Source organism: Drosophila mauritiana, chromosome 3R, assembly GCF_004382145.1.
Source record: "Drosophila mauritiana strain mau12 chromosome 3R, ASM438214v1, whole genome shotgun sequence".
NCBI classification, from domain to species: Eukaryota; Metazoa; Arthropoda; class Insecta; order Diptera; family Drosophilidae; genus Drosophila; species Drosophila mauritiana.
Window position 1 is genome coordinate 22,459,905 of NC_046670.1, and position 24,490 is coordinate 22,484,394.

Sequence of the window (24,490 nt, forward strand, 5' to 3'; positions counted from 1 at the left end):
GGGAGAACAAAGCGGGCTATAAAGACGCTCGTTCGGCGACTCAGGCTGCTGGCTATATGCGACTATATGGCTATATTGTAGGCCTATTGTCTGGGGAAACTGCATGGAACTGCATATCGGAAATGATTATGGGGGGAGTACCAGCTTGACGAAGGGAGAGGCGCGATAAAAGACACACAAAAGGGGGGAGAAAAAAGGTTGGTACGTCATTAACTGACTCAGCCGCATGTTGCATCCAAGCTTTTTTTGTTGCTCCTTTTTCTGCTCAGTATTCACGTCCTGCAAAGAGAGACTCAAATTCCAGAGAGAGAGAGAGAGAGCGTGAGCGGAGAGGGAGAGCGGCTGAGCTTCAGCGCAGCGGCGAAATTCGCTGAGCTCGCCTTAAACAGTTCGCAGCCGTTCCTTCACCGTTAGTTAAAAAAAATTCCTTGCTCGAAGCGGACGGATTGTCGAATTTCGTGGATTTTTGCGAACATTTCCCGTGTAATTTTCGTCACGCGTCGTTTATCTGCACCAGCCAGTGGTGTGAGTGTGTGTATTACGTACTAGTGTGTGTGTATGTGTAAGTGACTCAACTCGAAGACATTTTTGTTTCTTTTGTCGAGGGACGCTTCTTTGGTTTTTTTTATTTCTTTTTCACATATTCGCATATTCTTTTGCGGCGAATTCAATGACGTCGCAGAAATTTGTTTTTATGCCATGAATTTATGTTTCTGTATGCGTGTGCATGTGTTTTTGTTCAAGCAAATCGATTTATTTTATGAAAAATTAATACGAAAACCGGCAGCGAACTATACAAAAACTATGCAAGCGATCCAAGACCCAAATGTTTTTAATTAAAAGCCGTGTGTGAAATATTATCAAACCGCAACGGCAAAAACAACAATATTTTATCACAATTTCGAGAGCGGCACGCACGTGTGTGAGTGCTTGAGTGTTAGTGTGTGTGTGTGCAGTGGCGTGTGTGTATGTGTCGAAAAAGCCGGCAATGGCAAAAGAGAATTCAGAATTCAGCATTGAAAGGGGCGAGAAGCAGAAAGCAAAAGCGAATGCCAAACAGCGAAAGTAAAAGCGTAAAGCTAAAAACAAAGAAATTCCAAGAAAAACCCAGAAAGCAAAAAATGAGAAAAAATTAATAAATAATAATGAAAATCAATGTTATGGGAAATGGAAAAGCGATTCAAAAATTGATTCAAACACTGAAAACGCAAACATTCACAAATACATTTAACTTAAGGACAAAAATCGAGCTTAATGAATCAGTAAACATACAAAAAAAATTCAACTTTATACATTTACTAATAAAATAACATCCTTAGTATATAAAAAAAAAAACATGTTATAACAACAATCATACTTCATTTTTTTTTCTAGAAAATCTAAAACCTTGCCATCTAATATTGGTGGTATAAAAAATGACTATTACCTAAGAAAAACAAAAATAATTCAGTGCGGTTATAAAATACGAAATATTTAACAAAATAGTTGCAAAAAGTCAACAGAAAAGTGCAAAGAAATAAATCTCAAGAAAACCGAGATAAACAAAGTATTTGGTGCGACCTAAAGTGATTTTCTCAGCGTGTGTCTTTGGGATATAAGCGAAAAACCAGCAAAATTTACTGCTTTGGAAACTCCGCTCTCAACATAAGCACCAACAACAACACCATCAACCCCCCCGGCGGCAGCAGCACCCACCTCCAGATTCAGCACCACCAGGCTCAGCACCACCCCCAAAACAGTGCGAGAATGCTGTTCGAGAATCCGGCGGTTGCGGCCAAGTTGCCCTTTCCGTACAACGTGCCCCCGCCCCTGCAGGCGGCGGCGGCAGCAGCGGCGGCTGTCCCAAATCTAAGGTGAGTTTTCCACTTTCCACGACGGAAAAGCCTGAGATATTACAGTGAAAACTAATTGGGAAGAGAAATACTTCTGCGTTATTTACTTTGTCACTTATCTTAGATATGAGATTAGACGAAATTGGTTGTATACATACTTAAATGTATTCAGGTGTCCTTAAAGTCAGCTTGAAAAGTAGTATACTTATAGGCGCCACAATACGGATATAAAACAGTTATATTTTTAAAGCCCTTAGGATTATTATTAAGATATATTTTAAATTGTTCCAATATTTTGGTGAAAGATTGTAAGTTTCCAGAAAATGATACAATCTACTACAATTTTTTCTAAGTGCATCTGAAAAGTAAGAACTCTGCGCGTCTCAAGGCCATTAAAGGCGTTAATGCGCTTTGAGGTTTTTACTCTCCGTTATTTTTTTCGCCCAGTTTTTCCCCAACTTTTGCCTCAGTGGCATATTTATGAAAATTGTTTTGCTCTTTGCTTGTTTTTAAATTTTTCATCAGGCACTCAGCCTCCGTTTGCGACGCGGGTAAATTTTCCAACCTATAATTTCACTAAGTTGCTGTCCGTAAATTGCATTCATTTATTATACGAGATTGAGGGCAATATTTACGTTGGGATTGTTAAAATCGTACATTTTCGTCTGTACTGTGTTACATATTACTATTTCAGGACAGTTTTAAAAAACCTGAAAAAATTATAAATAGCTTAGTTACAGTTATTAAGCCTATGGCTCATTATGCGAACTTATTGTCCTTACTTTCAAGTCCTTCACAAATAAATTAAAATTAATGAATTGCATTCCACTCCCGAATGTCCGCGATATTTTTCCATTATGAGTCACTGTCAAGTTTTGTAAATTTGTATTTTTTTCGTAATTTTCCTGAGCCCGGTAATAAATGATTGTAGGCTTGGGCGTTTTTTATTAATGCCCTGTTTTTGCCCTAAGTGACGTTTTTAATGAACCATTTCGTGGCACAAAAGTGAGAGTAAACGGTTTTAAAAAGAGCCTTGCTGCCAAAAGCGCACTTTACTGGCATAAAAATTAAAGCCGACATTCAAGTTCGTCAACGTCACTGGAACTTGCTTTACTTTTGATATTAAAAACGATCGTCTGGCGCCAGTCAATTAAGAATTTTAAGTTTTTAATTTTCGCTTCCTCAGTGTTTGCTTTTCAATTAGCATTTTATTTATTATCTCATAATTATTTCGCTCGGCGTGTGTCAATTTTTTTTCGTTTGCTTGGGGAAACTATTCAAATTATTCAAGCAAAATCATGCATTCTTTAAGTGTTTTCGATATTGTAGCTTATGCAATACTTTTCAATATTGAATTACTTGGAAGAACAATTGTGTACCTATTTTCAACCGGCAGCAATGCCAAAATAGATTATGAAATTTAAAATTATCCCCATGGCACTTGACAGAGAATGGAAACTAGAGCCAAAAATCGAAAGAAAAACAAAAACGTCAGCGAAAATCGCTCATCGATGTTCAGAGAGCATAGACAAAGCGTTGATTGGATTTAAAGTGACAGTAATAAATGACAAGAAAGGCAAGTTCCATTTATAAATACTTGTACTATGATGAAAATGAAAAAAAAAAATGTGGCAAGAAAAAAAATAAAAGAAGAACTTGGCTGGCTGACTGAACTTGCACCAGATGAAATCTGAGGGAAGCGAGAAGCCAAAAGAACGTGCTAAATAAACAGACATCGTCGCCACATTTTCGATTTGACACACTGACAGGAAAAACAAATGACAGCGTACCCGGGAAAACTAGAATCCGAGATGCTCCGCTCATTTTGCTCGAGCAGGCAAATTGATTTCGTCGTATTCGGGGCCCACTGTAATATGAGGCATTGAAAAATGCACAAATTCTTGGCTCTCGTCTTCTCGTTGTGGCGGCTTAATTGTGCGTTGTTTTAACTGCATTTAGTGCAGGCGTAATTAGCCAAATTGTTAACTTAATTATTTTCGGCTTCTTACGCACAGTTTGCTTCGCAAATGGCTGTGAATTATAGACATCTAAGGGTCTCACAGTGGGCTCTACAATTGAAAAACGGATAAATGTTAAAACTTAACGTATACTTAATATTTCTCAACTGTCATTGAAGTTAAGCCACTGTCAAGTTCCGCCGTAATTAGTCAAAGCCCAGGTCGATCATTTCATTCGCTTTTTATGCACCAGACAGCCCGGTAAATAAGAATCAGACAGCAATTATATATACTTTATTCGCTGCACTGCTTGCATATTAATCGAGGCAAACCCCTCGAAATCCCCCTTGTAATTTGTATCTTTATCTCGAAGTAAGCTGGCATACGTGGTCGGCAAGTGACCTTCCTGCCTACTCAATAGAATTAGTTAAGTGCCCAGCTTGAGGTATCACAATTTAATGCCACACTTTTTTCCGTCGTGTAAAAATGAAATGCCACATGAATTAGAAATTAAAAATGCCAATCTTTTGGGGCAGAAGACATGTGAGCAGTATTATCTCTCTCTCTCTGCAACCCTTTCACGCTTTCTTCCCTCGATTTCCCAGCATTATTAAGATGTTGCCTGAAAGACACTTTTCCTCATGGTCTTATATTTGTTTGGTTTTTATTTTTTTTATTTATTTTAGTTTTGCGCATTTGAAATACATTTTTCTTCGCTGGTTTCGTTTTATTTGGTACGCTCGCACTTTTGCCAAGTTTTTACTCTGCCGCCGAGTGATATTCATAAGACTTCGCCGAGAGATTTGCGCCGGGGCGTTTTGACTGACAGCTACAACGGCTGTTCTTATTAAGGTAGCACCACCGCACCACCGTGCCACCGAGTGGAGCACCACCATTGACGATAGTGGCACCAGCCACCCACTTCTTGGATTTATTTAACTGCGTATCCGAAGCGCTCTCCTTTTGGGTACTTACTTAAGCTGATTACATCTGGCGGGTTTCTCTGGCCGGGAATTTTCCAATCCGACTGCTCGTCGGGGTTTCTTTTGGATATCATTTGTCTCTTCACTGGCCTTGCAAAATATCTTCTTGTTATATTTACGAACAGTTTTGCAGTTGAAACAGACTTTGGATTTTGTATCTAAGTATCTATGCTCTTAAAATCTATGCTTCTAAAACGAAACAAGCTCTATGCTGGAGCAGATACATTTTAATATAAATTTCACCACAGTTTGTCGGTTTGCAAACCAAGTTTGTGTGCTAGTTTCCTATTTTTTCTGGGTATCTACAAACGTATCCAACAAACTCATTATCCGGTCATCGTAATTTATCTGCCCACACGCACTGCGTTGGCAGTTATAACTGTAAGTCTCGATTCAATTGTTCTCACATGTTCGCTTTTTGAATGGCCGCAACAAATTGACCAGCCAGAAAATGTATCTCTCATTTAGATTGGGCATGACAAGCCGAAATGAAATAAGAAAACATAGACAGCACAAAAAAGTGCGGGTAAAAAGCAGCTTAAAGTTCCTTGACTTCACTGCCATATAAACTCGATTTAGGTTGCAGAGAAAAAATGTACAACAATTAAGAAAACATTGTATTATATATTGGTGAATATTTCGCTGGTAGTTCTTCATGTAACTTGACTTATTTGTAAAGTGATGTATAAATTCCTAGATAAATTTGTTTTTGATTGAGTTGCATGCATGCAACATGATATACGTGGCAAGCATTTGCTCGCAGCTCGCATTCCACTTAAAATTGCGAATGAATAGTGCTGAATGAATGAATGCACTCATGATTTTATCTAGATTGTTTTTTTCTATCTCGCAGCAGATAAAATTGTAAAAGTTGTCTAGTTTGCTTTTACTGTCAAGCTGCCGGCATGGAATTTTCCCCTATGCAGTCGGCAACTTTTGAGTATTTTCCGCACCCCTCTGATATCTCGGTTTTCCACGTTGTGGGCGTGTTTCAATTATTTGCACGAATTGCACGCCGAAGGATGGGAAATAATCCCGGGTTCAGACTGCGTGTGTTTATGCACTTTAATTGAAAAGCCATCATCGCACAACTTGAAAGTTGAAGGCACTCGAAACGAATGCCGCGTAAATATTTTGCCCAAGATTAGAGATTCGAATACATTTGCAATTTCAATTTGAATTTTGATAGATTATTTGTTTTGGTTATCAACAGTTTAATGCCTAATGAGTTGCATGTGATTTGATGACCGGATTACGCACCACGCAGTACACAACTGTTATATGTGAACTTTCATCCACTATTTTTACATTCCAATAAATCTTTACTTTTGCATATCTAGTATAACTACATTTTGATTTTACTCAACCGTTATGTGGCATGATATCATTAGGTGCTTGGCAATTTGTTTATTTCTTGTGTTTACTTCTTCAGAATTTTTCCCAGTAAATGCACATATATTTCTCGACTTATGCAGCACAAGTCCTCACTCAATTTCTTTCATGCAAGTACATATTCAGCTTCAAGAGGCTTATATGTAAATTCGTTGTATGTACAAGACGCAGTCAGCTTATGTACAAATGCGTACAAATATGTATGTACTGCCCTGCAGTTGCATTCACTACGTTTTCTAGTGATGATTTTAACACTGAAATTTTCACAAAAACAGAATAGTCACAATTTAAGGCTCAATTTTTTCACATGACTGATTAACTTTAGAAGAGCATAATATTACAATTATTGAAATACCCGTGTGGGTGATTTTTTTTTTTAGTAGCGATGCATTTGTGGTAATGCAGGATGTATATGGGTAAATATATGTATGTACAAACATGTAAATATGTACATATATGCGGAGAAAAACTCGTTCGTTTGTTATTTGCCATACGAATGGGGGAAAATTGCATTTTCTCAAGTGCAGGGCCGGATTAAATTATGCACAAACGAAGGGCGCCTTTCCCTTTGAAATGGAACATTTCAGAAAATTCGGAGCATGAAATTCTCAAGATTTCTAGCACCGAGCGAAGAAAGGCGGCACCAAGTGAAAACGAAATGAATTTACATCAAGTGAGTGTTTTAAATACGACATTATGCGAAATGCTCATCCAAGCCATAAAAATGCAGCAATGCAACGGGAAACCAAACTGATTTCATTTTGAATCGCATTCAGCAAAAATAGATTGATTAATTTCAACGTTTGCCAGATACATTTGCAATCCCTTAGATCAACTAGCATGACTCACCTAAATTCACCTTGCATTAATTAGTGCAAAAAGTAGAACATATTGCAATTAAACTCAAAGGCTTGTCCTACATTTTCATAATCAATTAGAATCAATTTCCTTTTCCAATCGCCCTCCGAAAGATATAATTTCGTTTCCAACTGGGTCAATCTTAAAACATTTTTCGGACCGCTTGTCGCTGTCAATTTGTTAAATGTTTTGTGAGGCATTTGTATAACGCAATTTAGCGACAAGATATTTGCAATTTTTGTTTTTTTTTTTTATTACTGATGTGCCAAAGCAAATTGAACAAGAATTTTTATGTATGAAATAGTTTTGTTAATGTTGTAAATTTTTTTTCACACTTGGCGAGTGTAAAAATTAATAATGTTGATTTGTGGCGAAGAGGCAGTGAAATTCCTGCAGTTTTTATCCAGCTGACAATAAAACTTTCCCATTAATGTGTCAATTGCGAATGCTGCAGAGTACAGAAATAAACGAGCAAATTGAATTGCGAAGCCAAAGTAAATAAAGCCATCAATTCCGCCGCTACTCCCCGATTTTCTATCAATCTTCTGGCCATATAACCCCGCATAAAACTCTCAAGAAACGGGTAATGAGACTCATTAGAGGCTATTTTTTGCTTGGTCTTTTGTATTTTTGGACGAGTTGGTAGTAGCCCGTTTGGCTGGTAAATAAGTTTGGCCCATTGCGCATTTAGTTCATTAACCTCTCCAACTACAATTGTTGTAAATTTTTCGCTCGGGGAGTTCATTGTTGGGCCCCAAGAAAGCTGACTGCCTGACTTGGCTGACTGGCTGGCCTGGCCTGGTCTGGCCTGGCCGCAAGTTGGCCTAACAAAATGGTTATAAAAAGTACAAAATTGTTTGCTACCCATGGCCTGATATGCCAATTAAAGTGCGACCAAGCTCTGGGCTCTCGAAGGCGTCTCCTCTCTTTCTTGTGGGGGCGTGTGCTTTCCCCCAGCTGGTGGATCTTGGCTTATTGTTAGCCTGGTTAGAGGTTACGGCTAACAATTACTTAAAATTAGCTGCCAGTAGCCGGGCAACGGCCATAAAAATCTGTCTGATAAAACTCAAGTTTGGCTGAAGTTTTGCCGGGGCGGTAACAAAAGTTTATCGTCTTGAATGGAAAATGTTTCTTGCTACCGCGTTGTGAAGTACACTTAATTAAGGCATTTATTCCAAAATTAACTGCTTTCTTCTTTGTAAGCAAATATTATGCACTAGCTATTTATGTATTCGAAACTAAAGTATCAGAAATATCAGAAACTATTCCCCATGGAACCGTGGCTTCTCTACTTCCTTCTACCCATTCAAATGACTGTGACAAAACAATTCCAAATAATTAATGTCAAGAGCAAGCGCACACACCACACAACACACACCGTACACACCATACATACATATCGTTCAGATATGACCGAGTATATCTGAGTTTGATGTATGTGCTGTGACAGTATCTGATTATTGGCATGCGTATCTATCAGTTACATTAGTGCGCACAGATATATTTCAAGTTTATATATGCATATTGCCCAGATACGTACCCATATTTGTATATACTTCTACATATATATGTGTATATATATGTAGAATAGTAGATATATGAATTTATCATAAGTCACGGCTGCTGCTACTGCTGCTTTCTGGCTGACTGAAGGAATTTATATTATCGATAGGTTATAAATTGAAGACAATGAAATCAATTGATTGGCATTTCTGAGACGTCTGTGGAGGCGACTGGCTGGGTTGGATGATGGTGATGGAAGGGGTTGGGATGGGGGCATTATTATGGCATCTGGGTGTGCTTCGTTAGGCATTTGCAGCAATACTTTGACCCCGTTTGTGTGCGCACTCGAACTGCACTGGGATTCGGTTCTAGACGCTCAGGAGAAAACCTATAATTACACTTTAAATATCTCAATTTTCAAGACCGGTTATTGGGGTGTGTGTGTATTTGTTATTATTATTTTTTTTGTATCATGTAAGATATGCCAGCGTTCTGTGGTTGTCACGAAGAATGACTAGATTTCTATTCTATTTATTTCGCCCCCTTTTATCGATCGCTGAACATTATTTATGATGCATATTTAAATTTCAAATTTGTTGCTTTTGGCAACATAGTTTTCCATTTCTATACAGTTTATTGGTGCCAATGCGATTTGTCACCTACACCTTCTGAAATACTATGTATGAATATATATTTCGCTTTCATTTTGTTTGGATCTCTGTTTTGGCTTTCGCGTTGATCGCACTAAAAGCTGTGCAAAATGTTTTTGCAATAGCCACAAATTTTATGGCAATTTATTTTGTCATGAGCTTATATAGTTTTCGTAAATAACCTTTTCTCTGTATACACCTATCGCTTCAAGGCTGCTGCGCCCTGAAATCTTTTCTCTACTCTTTGATGCTCGCCGCCTGTGTGCAATTATTTTGATGATGATAAATCTCAATTCAGTTGGCTTGGGATTTAGGATTCGCCATTTGCGGGGGATGAAAAATATCTGCTGAAAATGGATCAAAAGGATGGAAAAGGTTTCGATTGGTTCAAGGCAGCTTAAAGATATGAATTTTAAGTGGTATATGTATATATATTTTAAGTACTGCAAGTATTTTATTCCTGAAAATTGCATGCTATATGCGACTAGCATATATTTAAATCGAACTGCTACTTATTTTATTTCTGTCCAAAACCCAAAATCAATCAACAAAATAAAATACAATGCAGACATTTTAGATAGAATTTATCAAACCAAAAGTTGGCCTAATATTTTTTTATTTTTTTTTTTTTTTGCCACAAAAATAAGTTGGCTTGGCATGTCAAATGCAATGAACTCGAGCCAACCACCAAAGAATTGAGCAGTATTTTTCCTCCATTTCATAGATAATTTGTAATCAAATATCACGAACCCAAACGAGGATGGTGTCCATTCTCATACCATTGGGACTATCAAAGACGAGCTCAATTTCGCTTGGGCAAACAAATATGCAGACCAGACCAGACCAGACAAGAACGGAACGGAAAGTCAGCCACTTGCCATTGTGCACAATTTTTGCACAATTTGCGTATCTAAACAGCCGTAAAATTGTGAAACATGCAATACCCAAAAGCACCACAAAAATGCCGGATCCTGTGTAAGTCAGTATGGGAATGTATCTGTGGGATAGATCAACTTTTGGCCAACTGCTTGTCGTGCCGATTTGCATGACAGTTGGAAAATGTTCCGTTTGCTTTCCACCTTTTTGCGGTTGATGACTGACTGTCTTTGTGGGAGAATTCTCAGATAATTATGTCTGCAAAGTACTGAGAAAAGTACCAGGAAAATGTTTTAATCGACAAGTCAAGAAGAAGTTGCTTGGATGAGACGAAACGAATGGCATGAGAATCTATCTATTTCCATGCAGCAAATATCCTTGCACTGATATCCTTGGATCGCACATAGTATATGCAAATATTCATCATATGCAGCGCAAATAAAATTCCAGTAAAACTTTTTTTGTAATATTCACTTTAACTTTGACATTCCGCGAAACTTTCGTGCAGCTCATGCTGAGAAAATCGCAGCTCAGCCATATTATCATGTCATACCCGGTATACATCATATGCTTACTTATTTTTTTTTGTTTTTCTTGTATATATACTCCTCTGGCGACCGGATGCATAAATAAGTGACAAAACCCGGGGCTTCTGCTAGTGTTTTTTCGCGCTTTGTTTATATATATGTTTTTTTTTGAGTTTCCGGCATCAGTTTATGAAAAATAATACGTGCAGAGATGTCTGCTTATCGCTAAGAAGATGTTTATCTTATGGGGCAATGCTTTTTCTTCAGGGTTTTTATGTAAATTCAATCGAGTTGACATTGAAAATGTCTGTGGGAAATTTTCGGTGGAAATACCCATTTAAATTATGCTAAAATAAGGTAACACGAATTAAAAATATGTATTACTCATTCGAAATTCAATTAATTTATGGAAATTTGTCAAATGGTTTAGCCTTAATTAAACAATATTCTCTAGTGCCAAATCATTAAGTTGACTGTAACAAATGATAGAAAGCCAATCAAAAGACACTCGGAACATCCATCAAAACCAGAGAATAATCAAGAACTTGCCATAAAATCGAATCTTTTTTGCGGCTCCGTGGGAAATCAATCGAGTCACTTAACCATGGCCTAATCATAATTGAAATCTTCTTTTCGGCCATTATGCAATCGCCGCCACTCAACTGTGTCAGATTCAGAAACCGAAGAGCTTAAAAATAGGAGATATCTGCTTAGCAAATCGCCGCCCTCCCCTGATCTGTTAAATCGAAAAATGCAGAAAGAGTGGAGCAGTGAAAACCAGTTTTCAGTTTCCCTTCGAATCGAAACACACGCTTGAAAAGTGGAAGAAACAAAAAAAAAAAAAATGATAAAAAAAATCGAGAATAACGAAAACAAAGAACTTGGTCTATAGCAAAATCAAGCGCAGACTGAGCGCCTTACTTGGCATCGGTGAATTGTGATTTTGTATTCCTTTTCTACGGATTGTATCTTATTCGTTTCGCTTGAACGGATTGGGATTTATGAGACTTGCAGGCATCTCATCCAACGAGTGCGAAATACATTATTTTGCATGCTCGGCCCATTGGCAAAACGGCATGAATAGTGGCCAAAATTGAACTTGTATAATGGCGCGAGGAGAACGAAATCGATGGCCAACTGACAACTGGCCAAAAGATGTCAATAGGCAATGGCAAATGGTAAATGCAATTAGTTCGGGTCCAATTCAGACTTTTGGCAGTCGTTTGAATGTTTTGCAGCAGGTGCTGGAATGCAATGGTCAATATGATGAAATTTATATTAAGTGCTACTTGCGCTACTCGATGCACGGGAATCGATGCATCTATAAAATGCAATTTATATCCTACACTCTGCCATGATTAAAGCCAATTAAACTGCTTATCCCAAAGTATTTTACTAGCAGCAACCAACAATGGGTATCACTTTCACATAATTGCCACATAATTTCAGCCTCGTGTTGGGATAGTTGCTGAATAACTTGTTTTTGATGTCCGTTGCTCAGGCTTTTCATGTGAAAGTGAAAAGTTTGCCGCAATTGACTTGAGTGCATTACTTGGTCGGGCTGCAGGCTGCTTGTTTTCCTAATTGGTAACGAGATGAAATCTAATAAAATATAGGTTGCAATTAATACTAGATTCGAAGAGTAATTTTGTGTATCCCTGAAATGCATCCTAGGAATCCAACACTGCGATTTCCTCTGGCATATCAACTGATTTCTTATGAGCACAGAAAACCTTTCCAATCGCAATCGTATATTCCACTCAAGTTTTATTTGCTTATTTAATTTCCGACCAGTTAAGTCTTTTCGGCGGAAGAGAATAATGTTACCCAGTGGTAATCAACATTTGATGCCTCGACGACGATAGGCTTTTGGTGGCGACATGAGAACGATCTGAAGTCTGAGTTGTGGAGATCGCCTTTTGCATCTGTAAACAATTCCAAGTGTAAACAGTCAACGACCTTCGACTGGTCGATGGTTGGCCAGTTGGAAAGCCATGGTGGCTTTAGTTTTAATTATGTGGAGCCTGGGAAGAGAGCCCCCCAGCGGGCAAAAAGGGTCCATTACCATTTCATTAACATAGACATAAACTTGCCCATTTCCACCCACCGGTTTTCCCCGGCCCCATTGCGTGTGTATTGAAATGAAAACACGTGTTGCGGCCATAAACAAAGAAATTGGTAAATGGCAAACGAAAAAGCAAAACAAAGCGGCTGGGAGCTGGAAAAATTGCCAAAAAAGTCGGCCTAGCGTGAAAAACACACGAGCACTCGAAAACACGTAGACAAAGGCGCTCCAAAAGTGGGCAATGCCGGGCTGTTTGCTTTTATATTTTCGGTGTGGCTCCTTGCGCCAAGTCAAATCCCATTTTCTGTTGGCTTTTAATACGTTTTTTCTGTTTTTTTGTGAGGTGGGGTTTTCAAATTGAAGCGGCAGAAAATTGTGTTTCAACGAAATGTTCGCTTTTGAAGTTGGTCAGGGAAGCTGACTTTTTATGAGGTCATGAAATAATGTTGAAAGTTTAAAATTCTATGGAAAGTAACACATTTATAGTAAGAGCAAAATAGCAAATTTAAATTGCTAAAACCATAAGCATTGAAATTTTTCATTGCATTCATACCATAAGCAAGCGAATTTCTTATATTTTTCAGGGCTTTTACAAAAGACGAAAAACAATTTGCTGTCTATTAACAAGTTCTTTACTCAAATTATAGTCAACAAATTCCCAAGAAACCGATTAAAGTGGAATGCCTAACGCAACGAATTTAATTATAATTGCAGTGCCCTTAGGGCTTAATAATAAAGTAATTAAAAATACAGGTAACTTGCATGAATTACGTTCCATTATTTATGAAAATTTCAAGCCGAAAGGTTGTTAAATGATTTGATCTTTTAGTAACTTTAAGATATACACAAAGCTTAGTCTTGATACCACCTCCTGTATAAAACTGCACTTAGTTGAAGGTACTAAAAATCGTTTTGCAGCAAAAATTACGTGTCGCCTTCGTCGCTTTTACGAGCTTTGACAATTTCCGACATATCGACAGTTGCATCCCCATTCCACACCTTTCCCCACATATCTCACCAACCCCTTCACACTTTTTCCACCCCCTGCCATGGAGTGTGAATAAAATGTAATCCGCCGATTGCGTGTGGTAATCTAACAAAAAACAAAACGCCACAGAAAAATGGGTAAAATAAAATGAGCGAAAAACCGCTGCAACTTATAACCACCGACTGGCTGGCCTGGCCCCAACTGACCCCGAACACCAAGCCCATGGGCCCCTTCATAGCCCCCATTTTGCAGGCCTCTGCACGGCAAGAAAAAAATTCTTATTAATTATTACCACGCTTAAAAATGAAAGGAACATTTTGAATAATATTGCCAGCTATTTAAGTTAATATCTTTATTAATGACTGTGCACACCTCTTTTTTTTTTGCTGTGTATCTGCAGACGGCCAGCTGTGTTGATTTTCATTTTCAGCACGACTGGGCGATGGGGGCGTGGCGCCGCCCCCTTTTCGCATTGATTGCGTTACAATTTCAGGTTTCTGGTTTCAGTTTTTGCTGCCAGTCTACTTCTACTTTTTCCCTCTTTTTTTCTTTTTTTTTTTTGTATTTTTTACCGCTGAGACTTTTGCTTTGTTTTTGTTTTACCGGCTGTGCCACAAAACGTGTCCGCTGCCATTGTTGTTGTTGTTGCTGGCTGTCTGCCACAACGTTGAAGTTGATCTTTATCTGTATCTCCGGTCGCTGGTTCAGGCTTTATAGATTTTTTCCACAGTAAAGTTTTCTTTGATAGGAAACCCTTGAAAAAATATTGAACCGCTGAACAAACTTCATTTGTTCTTTATTATTCCTTTTCTGTTAGTGGTTTCGTAATACTTTTAAATTATTACTTTGCTGAACGACATGTTCGAGCTCATAAAATAATAGTTGCCATAACTAAAAAGTCCTTTAAAAAATATATTATCTTGAAAACGATCCTGTTAAAATGTTATATAGTTTAAGATATTTATATAAAGAAAATCATGGATCTAAAGAAAATAGGGAACTTACATTACAGATATGTGTAGAGATCGTTTGATTATTTTAGAAAACTTGAAACCGACACAGAATGAAATGTGTGCCTTAGGGAAGTACCACTGTAGTGGGTTGGCAGCAGTTGAGTTGTTGGCCTGGGCCGGGTTGGCTTGACTCTTTGGATCTGTTGGCCACGACTCAACCGGTTTGAGCCGCTCGCAGGCCAGAGCTCTCCATTTCGTTTCGTTTTCATTTCGATTTACGAGCGCAAAATTAAAACTAAATGAGTGGAGCAGCGAACTGCCCTGGTTGTTATTGTTTCTTGGCCCGGCTTTAAGTCGGAGATCTTGAAATGTGGTCGCTGCCCGGGGCTAAATCTCTTCCTGCGCTTGAATCATTCGGATCATGAAAAATGCCAGGGTATATCGGATCGAATCTAAGCATTACAACGACGACCAATTGCGCGCAGAGTTATATAAATGGAAGCTGGCCGAAACTGTTGGCGGTTTATTATTGTTATTATTGTTATGGCCGCCGTTTGGCGTTGTCTTTATTTGGTGGCAAAAATAATGTCACATTAAATAAATTATTTCACATCGTTGCTCTTTTCGCTGTGCGTACATAAAGTGACTTTCATTTCCTGCAAAAAATAAATGCATTGATGTTCGGCGTTTTCGGTTCGTGTGTGTGGGAGTTGAAAGAATTTGTTTATGGCTTAATAAACTTATATGGGATTGGAGTTTCTGGTTTTTACTTTCAGTGATTCATATTGAAATTTAATTTCACAAGCTGTTTGCTTTTTATTATGATCAAGTTGAGCAAGATATGTTTTACTCTCAGTTTTAAGCTTTTAAAACCTTTAAGTAAAATACAATTTATTTGCTTTTGTGCATGTATGTATTTATTCAACACTTTTCTAGACAAGCATTAATTTAATAAAAGGTGAAGGATTATTTCGTGGTATCTCTGATAGCCTTCATGATTGCTGGTTAAGCCTCTTTTAAAACCACTTACAAAAGCATTTGGCACACCCGCACTTATAAGCCATTTTAGAAAAGCAATGCCACACGGTGTTGATATAAAAACAATGTCAACCTTCGGTAAAAAACAATTTTCTGCCAAAAGTACTAAAAATCAACCGAAAATCAACATGTTGGTTGCTCTTTTTCGGCTTTCAATTTATCATGGCGAACAACGCAAACCCAAATCTGTTGATAATACCCATGTTTGCCTTTTTGTGTGTGGTTATTTTTGCTATTGTTGCTTCTTTTCTAGTTTTGTAAAATATAAACAAATATGTTTGTGCAGTATTTATCTTGTATTTTATTTTAGTTGCTTTTCTTACCTATTTGTTTTTATGCATCATTGCATACTTTATGGGAAAGGTCAATGGTGTCCCAAATCATGTCATGTGAATTCGTATTTTTGGCTGTTTCGTGTTTAATTTGTGAGTTTAGATGCTGGAAGATGATATGTAATTAAGGTTTAATGGTTTAATTAACAGAATTTATAGCGAAGCTAATTAGATTCGGGTTTCTTTTGGGCCTTACTCACTAGGTCAGCTCAGCGTAGTCCGAAATCTATTCTTTCAATTATTAATAAACGAAATGGATTCGAGTGGAAAACTCACAAATCGTGACGCGATAGAAATGAAACCCAAAAAATGGCCAAAGAAAGAGCAACTTGGCTGCTATTTTTACACACACCTTTGAATTTCCGAACCCTCGACTTTTCCCACGCAAACAAAAACACAAAAGAGGAAAACCTGCTTTTGACAGGCGACATGAAAATTGATTTCCACCAACGAAAGCCTCGGCTGCTGTTGCGGGAAAAAAAGGAGTTTTGTGGCGTGGGCCTCGGTGGCGGATGAGTAATATCCGAGAATGAAAGTAAATTTCACAGTCTGACAAAATCAATATCAAATTCGGTCTAAGCTGCAGCCAGCGGCAGAGGGCAAGCGATTACATACATTTTCCATCCATATGCAAAACATTGACGTAATAACACCCCTCGATTTTTCCACCCCTTTTCCGTTTTCCTTTTGGCCACCATTAGCCAACCGCAACGAGGCCAATCTCACCTGAGATTGCCATGAAATTCTGTAGCTAAAGTCAAATTAGGAAAGCCACAACGATGGCGGGCATAAGAGTGCGCTCAATTCTGTGCCAGCTAGCTGAAAAATTATGAGGCACACTGGGACATTGGGCTGGCTGGCATTAAATTAAAAACAGACGCATTTTGGCCCACAATTTCGTGCATAACACAAAATCAATTACAATTTTAATTAAATATGCAAAGCCCCCATCAGAAAGAGCCTCTCAAAGCCGGCGGAGAAAGGAGCGCAGAATGGAGAGAACGGAACTCAATCAGGCAAAATGTCCCCCAGGCAGGTGACGTCTTTTCATAATGTCCTGCCACGGCCACGCCCAGCCGAACAATCAGCCGCCCACCTGGCCCGCCTGCTTGGCAAATTCCCCCAGGTGAACAAAAGGGTAAGGCGGGCTTTTAAATGTGGATGGCATTTTGGATAAACCAACGAAAATTGAATGCTCTCCGAGATCTCAGCTTTAAAGGGACTACATTCCAAGATAAATCGGGTTATACATTGTTTTAAAAATAGTTATTAATGCCATTTATATATTTATGCGATATAAGTATAAGTCAGTAACATATCACAAATTTATTTACAAATTAATCTTTCTTTCTTCTTAGTACTGTAATGAAAAATGAAATATTTATAGCTTTAAATACGTTTTGTTGCATGCAAAGACTTAAAGTTACGAGATCACATTTTAATTATTCAGAGCAAAGAATATCTTTCGAGTTGAGTTGGCATCGTAAAATTATTTGAGCAGCACTCCCCAGTGCCGCTTAGGCAGGTCATTTAAAAATATAAAAATTTAATTACACTTGCGGGCCAGAGACACAAAATTCTTAATTGAATTGTCCCAGAGCGAGCTGGCTGCAAAAGAGCAGGCAGGACGAAACAGCCCAGATTTGACAGATTCGAGAGCAGCGAATCAATTACGATTTGCCAACTCAGGCTCGGACACTTGGCCTAATCCTGTCCAGCAGGCCGGTGCAAAGTAGCCGCATCTGCAGTTTGCATCTTTGATGTCGAAACCAAGCCAAATGGAAATGCGGTGAGCTGGCCATCTGGCATCTGGTCAATTGGTCAATTTTCATTTGCATATCATTGGGATTGGTGGCCAAGAATGTTGCAAAACTCTCCAAAGTGTACAGTTTTGGCATTTTGGCAGCTTGACGTAATGGGCACGAGAGCAGCTGAATTGGCCAAAAAGGTTTATTTTGGGGTAATGGACTTGTATAAGGATAGCTGCATTTAGTTAATTAGCAAAGTGCGTGGCACTCTTGAAAACACTCAAACCCCTTTGAAACATTTAATTAATGCCACCATTTTTCTTTCTCTCTCTTTGCAGGTATGCAATTCACATAAATCAAAAGCGAATGCGAACTATCGATTAAGGTCACATTACGTATACGCAGTGTTGTGCTGGCGTGCATACAGATAGGATGTATTTAAAGCTATTCAAGTGTTAAGTTATAATTACGATTTTTTGGAATTACAGTACTTTATATGAGAACTCATTTACTTTAGGGGTTAACCAAATTTAGCATAGTAAAACGTTAATTGGGGTAAATAGTCAAGATAAACACTTACATATTTATATGCATCTTATGGATATTTGTCAGTATAATAACCTTTTTTAATATATTCGTTGCATTACATTACTTGACCCTCTCCAAATGAGTTATGGCCAACTGTATGCCCAACATTTAACTTTGTCAAACCCAAACATAAATATCAAAAAGGTTTCTTGTCTCGTTTTAAATGATATATGGTTGTGTTCGGGTCTGGGGGTCTCTTCGCTTTTATCAGCCATTAATGATCGCCCGAGGAGCGTGATGGGTTTGCACCTCCGACTGTTTGTCAGCTGGCTGATATTTTTCAGTTATTATTTTTATTTATTTCTTTCTGTTTGCCGCGGAGACATTAAGGCGTCGGCGACCATCAGCTGTCAGCAGCTTTGGCTGCTGTCTGCCTAAATATTTGCCAGCTGCGTAATTGCAGCCGAAACTACGGAGCAAAAAATAAGACAGTGTCGACAAAAAAAAATGAGGCTAAAACAAACATATATTTACGTAGTCTCCGGGATATGTAGATAGTCAAATGAAGTAGAGCCCTAATGAGTGGCATTGTGTGGGCGTTGACACTCTTAACAAAGGTCAGTTTGCTTTAAGCCATTTGCAGAACTGTCAGCATCGATAATACTTTTTTGTACGCTATCTCAAATTGGTTGATGTAATTGTGGCTGCTGCTTTTGTTCGCAAGTTTGCTGCAAGATTTTGCTCTTCGAAGTTTTCTTATTAGCAAGCAAGTTTATTATTTTTCACATAGAACATCTGCCTGACCGGCGACAAGTTTTTCCCCTTTTTTGGTGGGGCAACCACTTGAAATCTTGTAAACTTTTAGCTCTTTGCCATTCATGTAATGAGAAACGCTTTAAAACTGAAACAAAATCTTTGCCCAAGTTGCTGTCAGGATAAAACATAAAGTTTTGCTGAATATGAGTGGAGGGAAGGGAATGTAAAGGTTACTTTTGCTTATAATTTCGATTAAGTAGTAGCTTGCAGTGGTGAAAAGTTTCTCGGCCTGAACGTAAATTATTTAGATATGTGTAGAACCTATACTTCCTAACTTAAAACTTACGCTTTACATGTATAAATTTTTAAAATCAATGCTGGTTCAACCCATTTCTGGCTACCTTTAACATTTCCATGAGCTTTTCGATCGTTTTGTGGTGCAGTGGTTTGGAATGGTTTCCCACGCCGTGGTCCAAAAACATATCTTGGCAGCATATCTTGCGGCCACTACAGTGGGACTTGTTAGCCGCAAACAGCAGCAACTCTCGAGTGGCCCAAAGTCGGGCCTTCGAGTGGCTTTTGGCGCAGTTTAGATGGCCTAAGGCACTTCGGGCCCGCTAAGAAACACGCCTACAAGGCCCTCAGTTGGCTGGCAACCATATTTTATTGTTGCAGCGAGTGGGTTTTAAATGGATTTTATTTTTTTATTCTCCACTTGGACCTTGTCTAAGTTCTTTTTAATGAGTTTCAACTCCGCGTATCTGCGCTGCAGTGGCGGGTCAAAACTTTTGCCTGACTGGCGTGTTTTTAGCTTCATTTGCTGACGTCCGACTTAAAGGATTTCCATTTCCACTTCCAAGGACTTGGCCCAGTGGGGTTGCCTAGAAACCGGCAAAAAAAAACAAGCATATGTGATTATGGGTGAGGGCAAAAAATAAACAATAAACAAATTCCGTTGACATAAAAAAAAAATATATATATATAGAGAATCAACAAAAGCATAAAAAGCCGACAAATAAGTACGGGGATGTTGGTTTAGCATAGAAAATGCGTATAAATACAAAAGTCGCCTGATCCTTTCCAGAGCTTTTCTTTCCACCCCCTTTTCTCCGCCTCACTCCAAGGTCTTTTGCTAAACAATAAACAAGCCATAAAATGTTTGCCGTGTGCACTTGGCTTAGAAAGCGGCAATGGCAGCTTTTTATATGTCAAATAAATACGCATTTTTATTAGCCAACTACGACATACTCTATTTCGGAAGCATTAAGCTTTTTGATTGTATAACCGACCAATTGTAGTTGAATGATTTCGCACGGTTTATTAACTAAGAAATGATCCAGTTTTGTGTAGATTATGTAATAATATACTATACTTAAAATATAATATCATATTCACAAACCCAGCCCTTTTACCCATTACAACGGCTTTGTAAACTAAAACCATATCATTGCTGGAGAGGCATGTGCAATCTAAATATGAAGTCGACCTCAAACCACAATTTATGGCGGAGATGTCTTATGGCACATAAAACCGTATCACGTGCGGCGAACCTGTGTTGGCAACCGGATAATATTCAATAATAACCCGGTTCAAATGCTTTCCTACACACCACGCTCAGGTGGCCGTAAAAACCGAAAAGAAAAGGGTTCAACTATATTCGGTTTTTGGTCAGAGGAGAAGTCCTTGCCCGAGGGCTTTGTTAACCATTTGATGGTCAATCGGGCACACAAAAAGGCTTTCCTGGAGCTCCAGGAGCCAGGCCCCTGGTGCATTGATTGATTTCGAAAAACACAGAAAACCGAAAGACCCGAAATTCGCTTTGTCTGTTTGCATGTCCTGTGATTTGGCCAAAACCTCCAGGGATCGCCATAACCAGAGCAATTAACGTTCAGCATTCGGAAATCGGTAACCATGTATTCGTATCTATCTGCACTTAAACCTCAAGGAGCTGGTCATAAAAGTCAATTTGAAGTCAGGGAGTCAGGGGAATGAAACTAAAATCAACGTCAACGGCAGAGAACGAGCCGAAACGAAACGGAAGGATAACAGAAGCGCCAGACGAGCCCATTAATTTTTATTGCGCACACGAAATATTCCCAAAAGCGAAGGATATACACACACACACACCAGCACACATTCCGGCACTTTCATATATATGTATATTTGAATAAAAATTAGCTAGCATACATTTTGGGAGCAGCGCCGCCGCCGTAAATCTCGTAAAATACGAAAATACCAAGCGGCAACTGTTACGGCGTCGGCATCGAACGCCAAGGTAATCAGCACAAGGATGGGCGGTGGAGCTGGCGATGGCTCCCAACTGGGGATGGCGGAGCACTCCCAGTTGGTGGGGGGATTGCGTGTGGCGTCGTAGTCTTCGTCGGCATCGTCGCTAGGGGGTTGATTTTTGGGGGATTTTCCGTTTTTTTTTTCGTGCTGGAAAAACTGCGCGCAGTCCTTTTTCGTTGGGGAAACACGCCATTCCCATCGGTTTTGTTGAAATTAGACTCTTGTCATAACAATGTTTGCTGTTTTTTGCTAGATTTTATGCGTCATAACATTTTTGTTGGCGTAGCAAACAAAATTTATTTAAAATTAATTTCTGATTTATTTTTAATCATTTGTCAATTTTAAGTTAGTTTAGATTACATGCTTAATAAAGTCATACTTTCATTAATCTGTTTTCTTAACCCGAATAAAGTGCGTGTGTATTTCCCCCTGTCCGGTGAACTTGTTTTCCGTTTCGAAAGGACCTTTTTCTTTGCCTACTTCAAGGCGCTCAGACTTGATGACAACAAGGCCAACAGCAAGAACAAGCCAGAAACCAAATAAATTTCAGACCACTCGGATGAGGAGGAGCTATCCGAGTGCCTGGGAAAGTGTCCAGACTTATTGGCGACGCAATTTCGCAACGTAACAGTTGCTGGCACTGTTGTTGGCCATATTTAGGCATCATAACAAGTCGTAAAGTGGAACTCCAGTTGTTTGTCAGCTGCTTTTTTTAGTTTGTTTCAGCTTTTTGTTGATTCGTCTTTTGGCTTCTGCTAGTTTTCAGATTTCTGATCCCCGGAATTGCTTATCCATTCTTTTTATGGGTTTTTATTTCTTTCAGGTTGGGCGAGCAAACAAAACACAAAGTTTTGCTTAAGCCGCGAGGGTTTTGTCTGCCGCTCTGACGTCAGCTGTCCCTTTTTGATCCTTGGGAGCGAATCTTTGGGGAAATTTTCGCTATAAATTGAAAGAAAATGGGAGTAACTGTCAAAAAGGTTAGCAAAAATATGGTGGGAAAATATTAAATTTAAGTATTTAATAGAATTGTAAATTGAAGTTTTGTCAGGACATTTGACACCTCTTCGTTTTTTCATATACCTTGTTTTTGGACCACATTAATATCTGTTTTCTTCCAATGCCTATATATATTTATGCCTGTATGTATTGAGTATTATGTAGTACTTATGGTGTGCTTAGAGGGATTTGCCAAGTGCTACCTGAGCCAAGACTTCAGCTGCCTGCCAATCTTCCTTCGCGTTCGTTTTGTTTCTGTTATTTTTCCAGCAGGATTTCTTATGCATCCTGGCAGGCTTATAATTAAAACTTATGTGTTTGTACGGGTCCCAAGACGGCTTAGTACTATAAAGATACATAATTCGTGCGGGGTATTATGTGGGCCACCACATCTCAGGATCAGAAAGCAATCCCATTTGGGAGCCATCGACCAATCCGCTTGATCGATTCGGTTATAAAATTAAAAATAAATACAAATGTTGGCATAAATTTTACAAAATGTACGCAATTTGCATTCGCCATTTGCCATTTGGAAAAGAGAAACATTTATATCTGGAAATGGCTGCCCTTGGGTTAAATTACATTGTTAATACGCCGCGTTGACTTACCTTTCCTGCTTGGGTGGAGCGGAAAAAAGGGGTGGCAGGCGGTAGCAACATTTCCTGCGTGTGCTCACTCATTTTCATGTGTTTTTCAATCCATACCACTGCGATATCTCCATCCATTTTCCTTTTAGCAGCTATGCGTTGTGCATTTAAATTTCAATGCCTTACGGCTTTTCAAAAACCCTCATATACGAATATACATGTGCCCACATATATATATATATATATATATATACATACATATATATAAATATTTATTGCCCTGTCGGCACGTAATGGGCGGAGTTCAGGGGGCGCCATCATCCTGACATATCCACCTATCTTCTATGGGGATTCGACTGTTGTTCTTATTCCGTCGGTTGTTTTTTTTGACACACTTTGTTCAGTTTGGTGGCTTTATCTGAGTCCCACTTACCATTCCCCTATAGAATTCTTCGTATTTTCATATACATATATTTACATGGGTTCCGTCATGTCGGTTTGTTTAATATGATTTAATTTGGCATTTTTTATTTGACGAACGGCTCGTCTCGCATTTGTTTATGCAAATTGTGTTTTCTTTATTTTTATGAGATATATGTGCATTATTAAATTGCAATAAATTGCTAACAAATAGGGTTTATGGAGATAAGTAAATATTTGGATAAGATCAACACAGTTTGCCGTGTTAATTAATGCAAATTTATGCAAGCTGTTTAGTTAAATATATAACGAAATTTGATAGCTTCAAGTTTAAACAAAATGAGAACAATGCGTACGTGTTTTAATTAAAATCGAGGTATTTGTAATCGATTTTAAGCATTCATGAGTTTACACGAACTGCAAATGAGTTGTACAGTTTTATGAAGTTTGCGTAAAAAATATGTTCGTTTGACCTGGTTTTTATTTAACTTCACCTGATTGACCACATAGTTTTGAAAACATTTCAATGGCTACTGTTTCTCTTTGCTGTAATGGAGAAGTATGTATGTGGGCGATGTTAACCCTTGACCCCATAAAAGCAACTAATTGGTTTGCTTGTAGCTTTTTTCTTTGCCAACCCGAAATTGAACAAAAATTCAACAATCAATTAGTGCAACACAACTTGTTAGTTTTTTTATACGTATTTTTTATTTACAATTTATGTTTTGTGTGCTTTGGCCGCGTGTAAAACAATTTTGTCGGCATTTCCTTTAATTTTTATTTATTTGAACTTGCGCATAAAAAATTGGATATTTTGCCTTCAGCATTGGTTAATGTTGTTTATTTAGTTTTGTTTTTATGTATTTCAGCTTGATTGATATCATTGTTTGTCTGCCAGTTTGTTCTACTTCTGTAGCATTTGATGTATCTTTTAATTTGAATTTAATTTGCCAAGAAGTGTGCGACTTTGAAGCTAATTAATAAATCAACTTTTGTTAGCTTTGTTATGCTAATTTCAGAGACGGCGTTATTCGAGCCGCTGGCCAAGGGGCAGGCAGTAGGGAAAATATTTTCTGAGGATTCAGCTGAAGCAGAAAAATATTTTCATAAGCAATTATAATCTTCTGCTCGGACGGAGCATAGTTTATTTATTTATTCATTCATTTCCCATGGCACTCGACACGCTTTCGGCGTTGACAGTTTGAAGTATT

The 24,490-nt window shown here is 38.4% G+C and overlaps 1 protein-coding gene across 6 annotated transcripts in view; it reads left to right on the top strand.

Annotated features, from left to right (window-relative positions):
* LOC117142309 (poly(U)-binding-splicing factor PUF60-B) overlaps nt 1–24,490 on the top strand; it is an 88,321-nt gene that overhangs the window by 1,759 nt on the left and 62,072 nt on the right. For 5 of the 6 annotated variants that reach the window (XM_033306202.1, XM_033306205.1, XM_033306206.1 and 2 more), the window contains exon 2: nt 1,375–1,853. In XM_033306202.1, coding sequence (XP_033162093.1) covers nt 1,747–1,853 — 107 coding nt within the window. In that variant the 5' untranslated portion in view covers nt 1,375–1,746. Of the gene's footprint in view, nt 1–425; nt 563–1,374; nt 1,854–24,490 lie in introns of those variants that run through there. The other variant, XM_033306203.1, reaches the window with a different exon arrangement.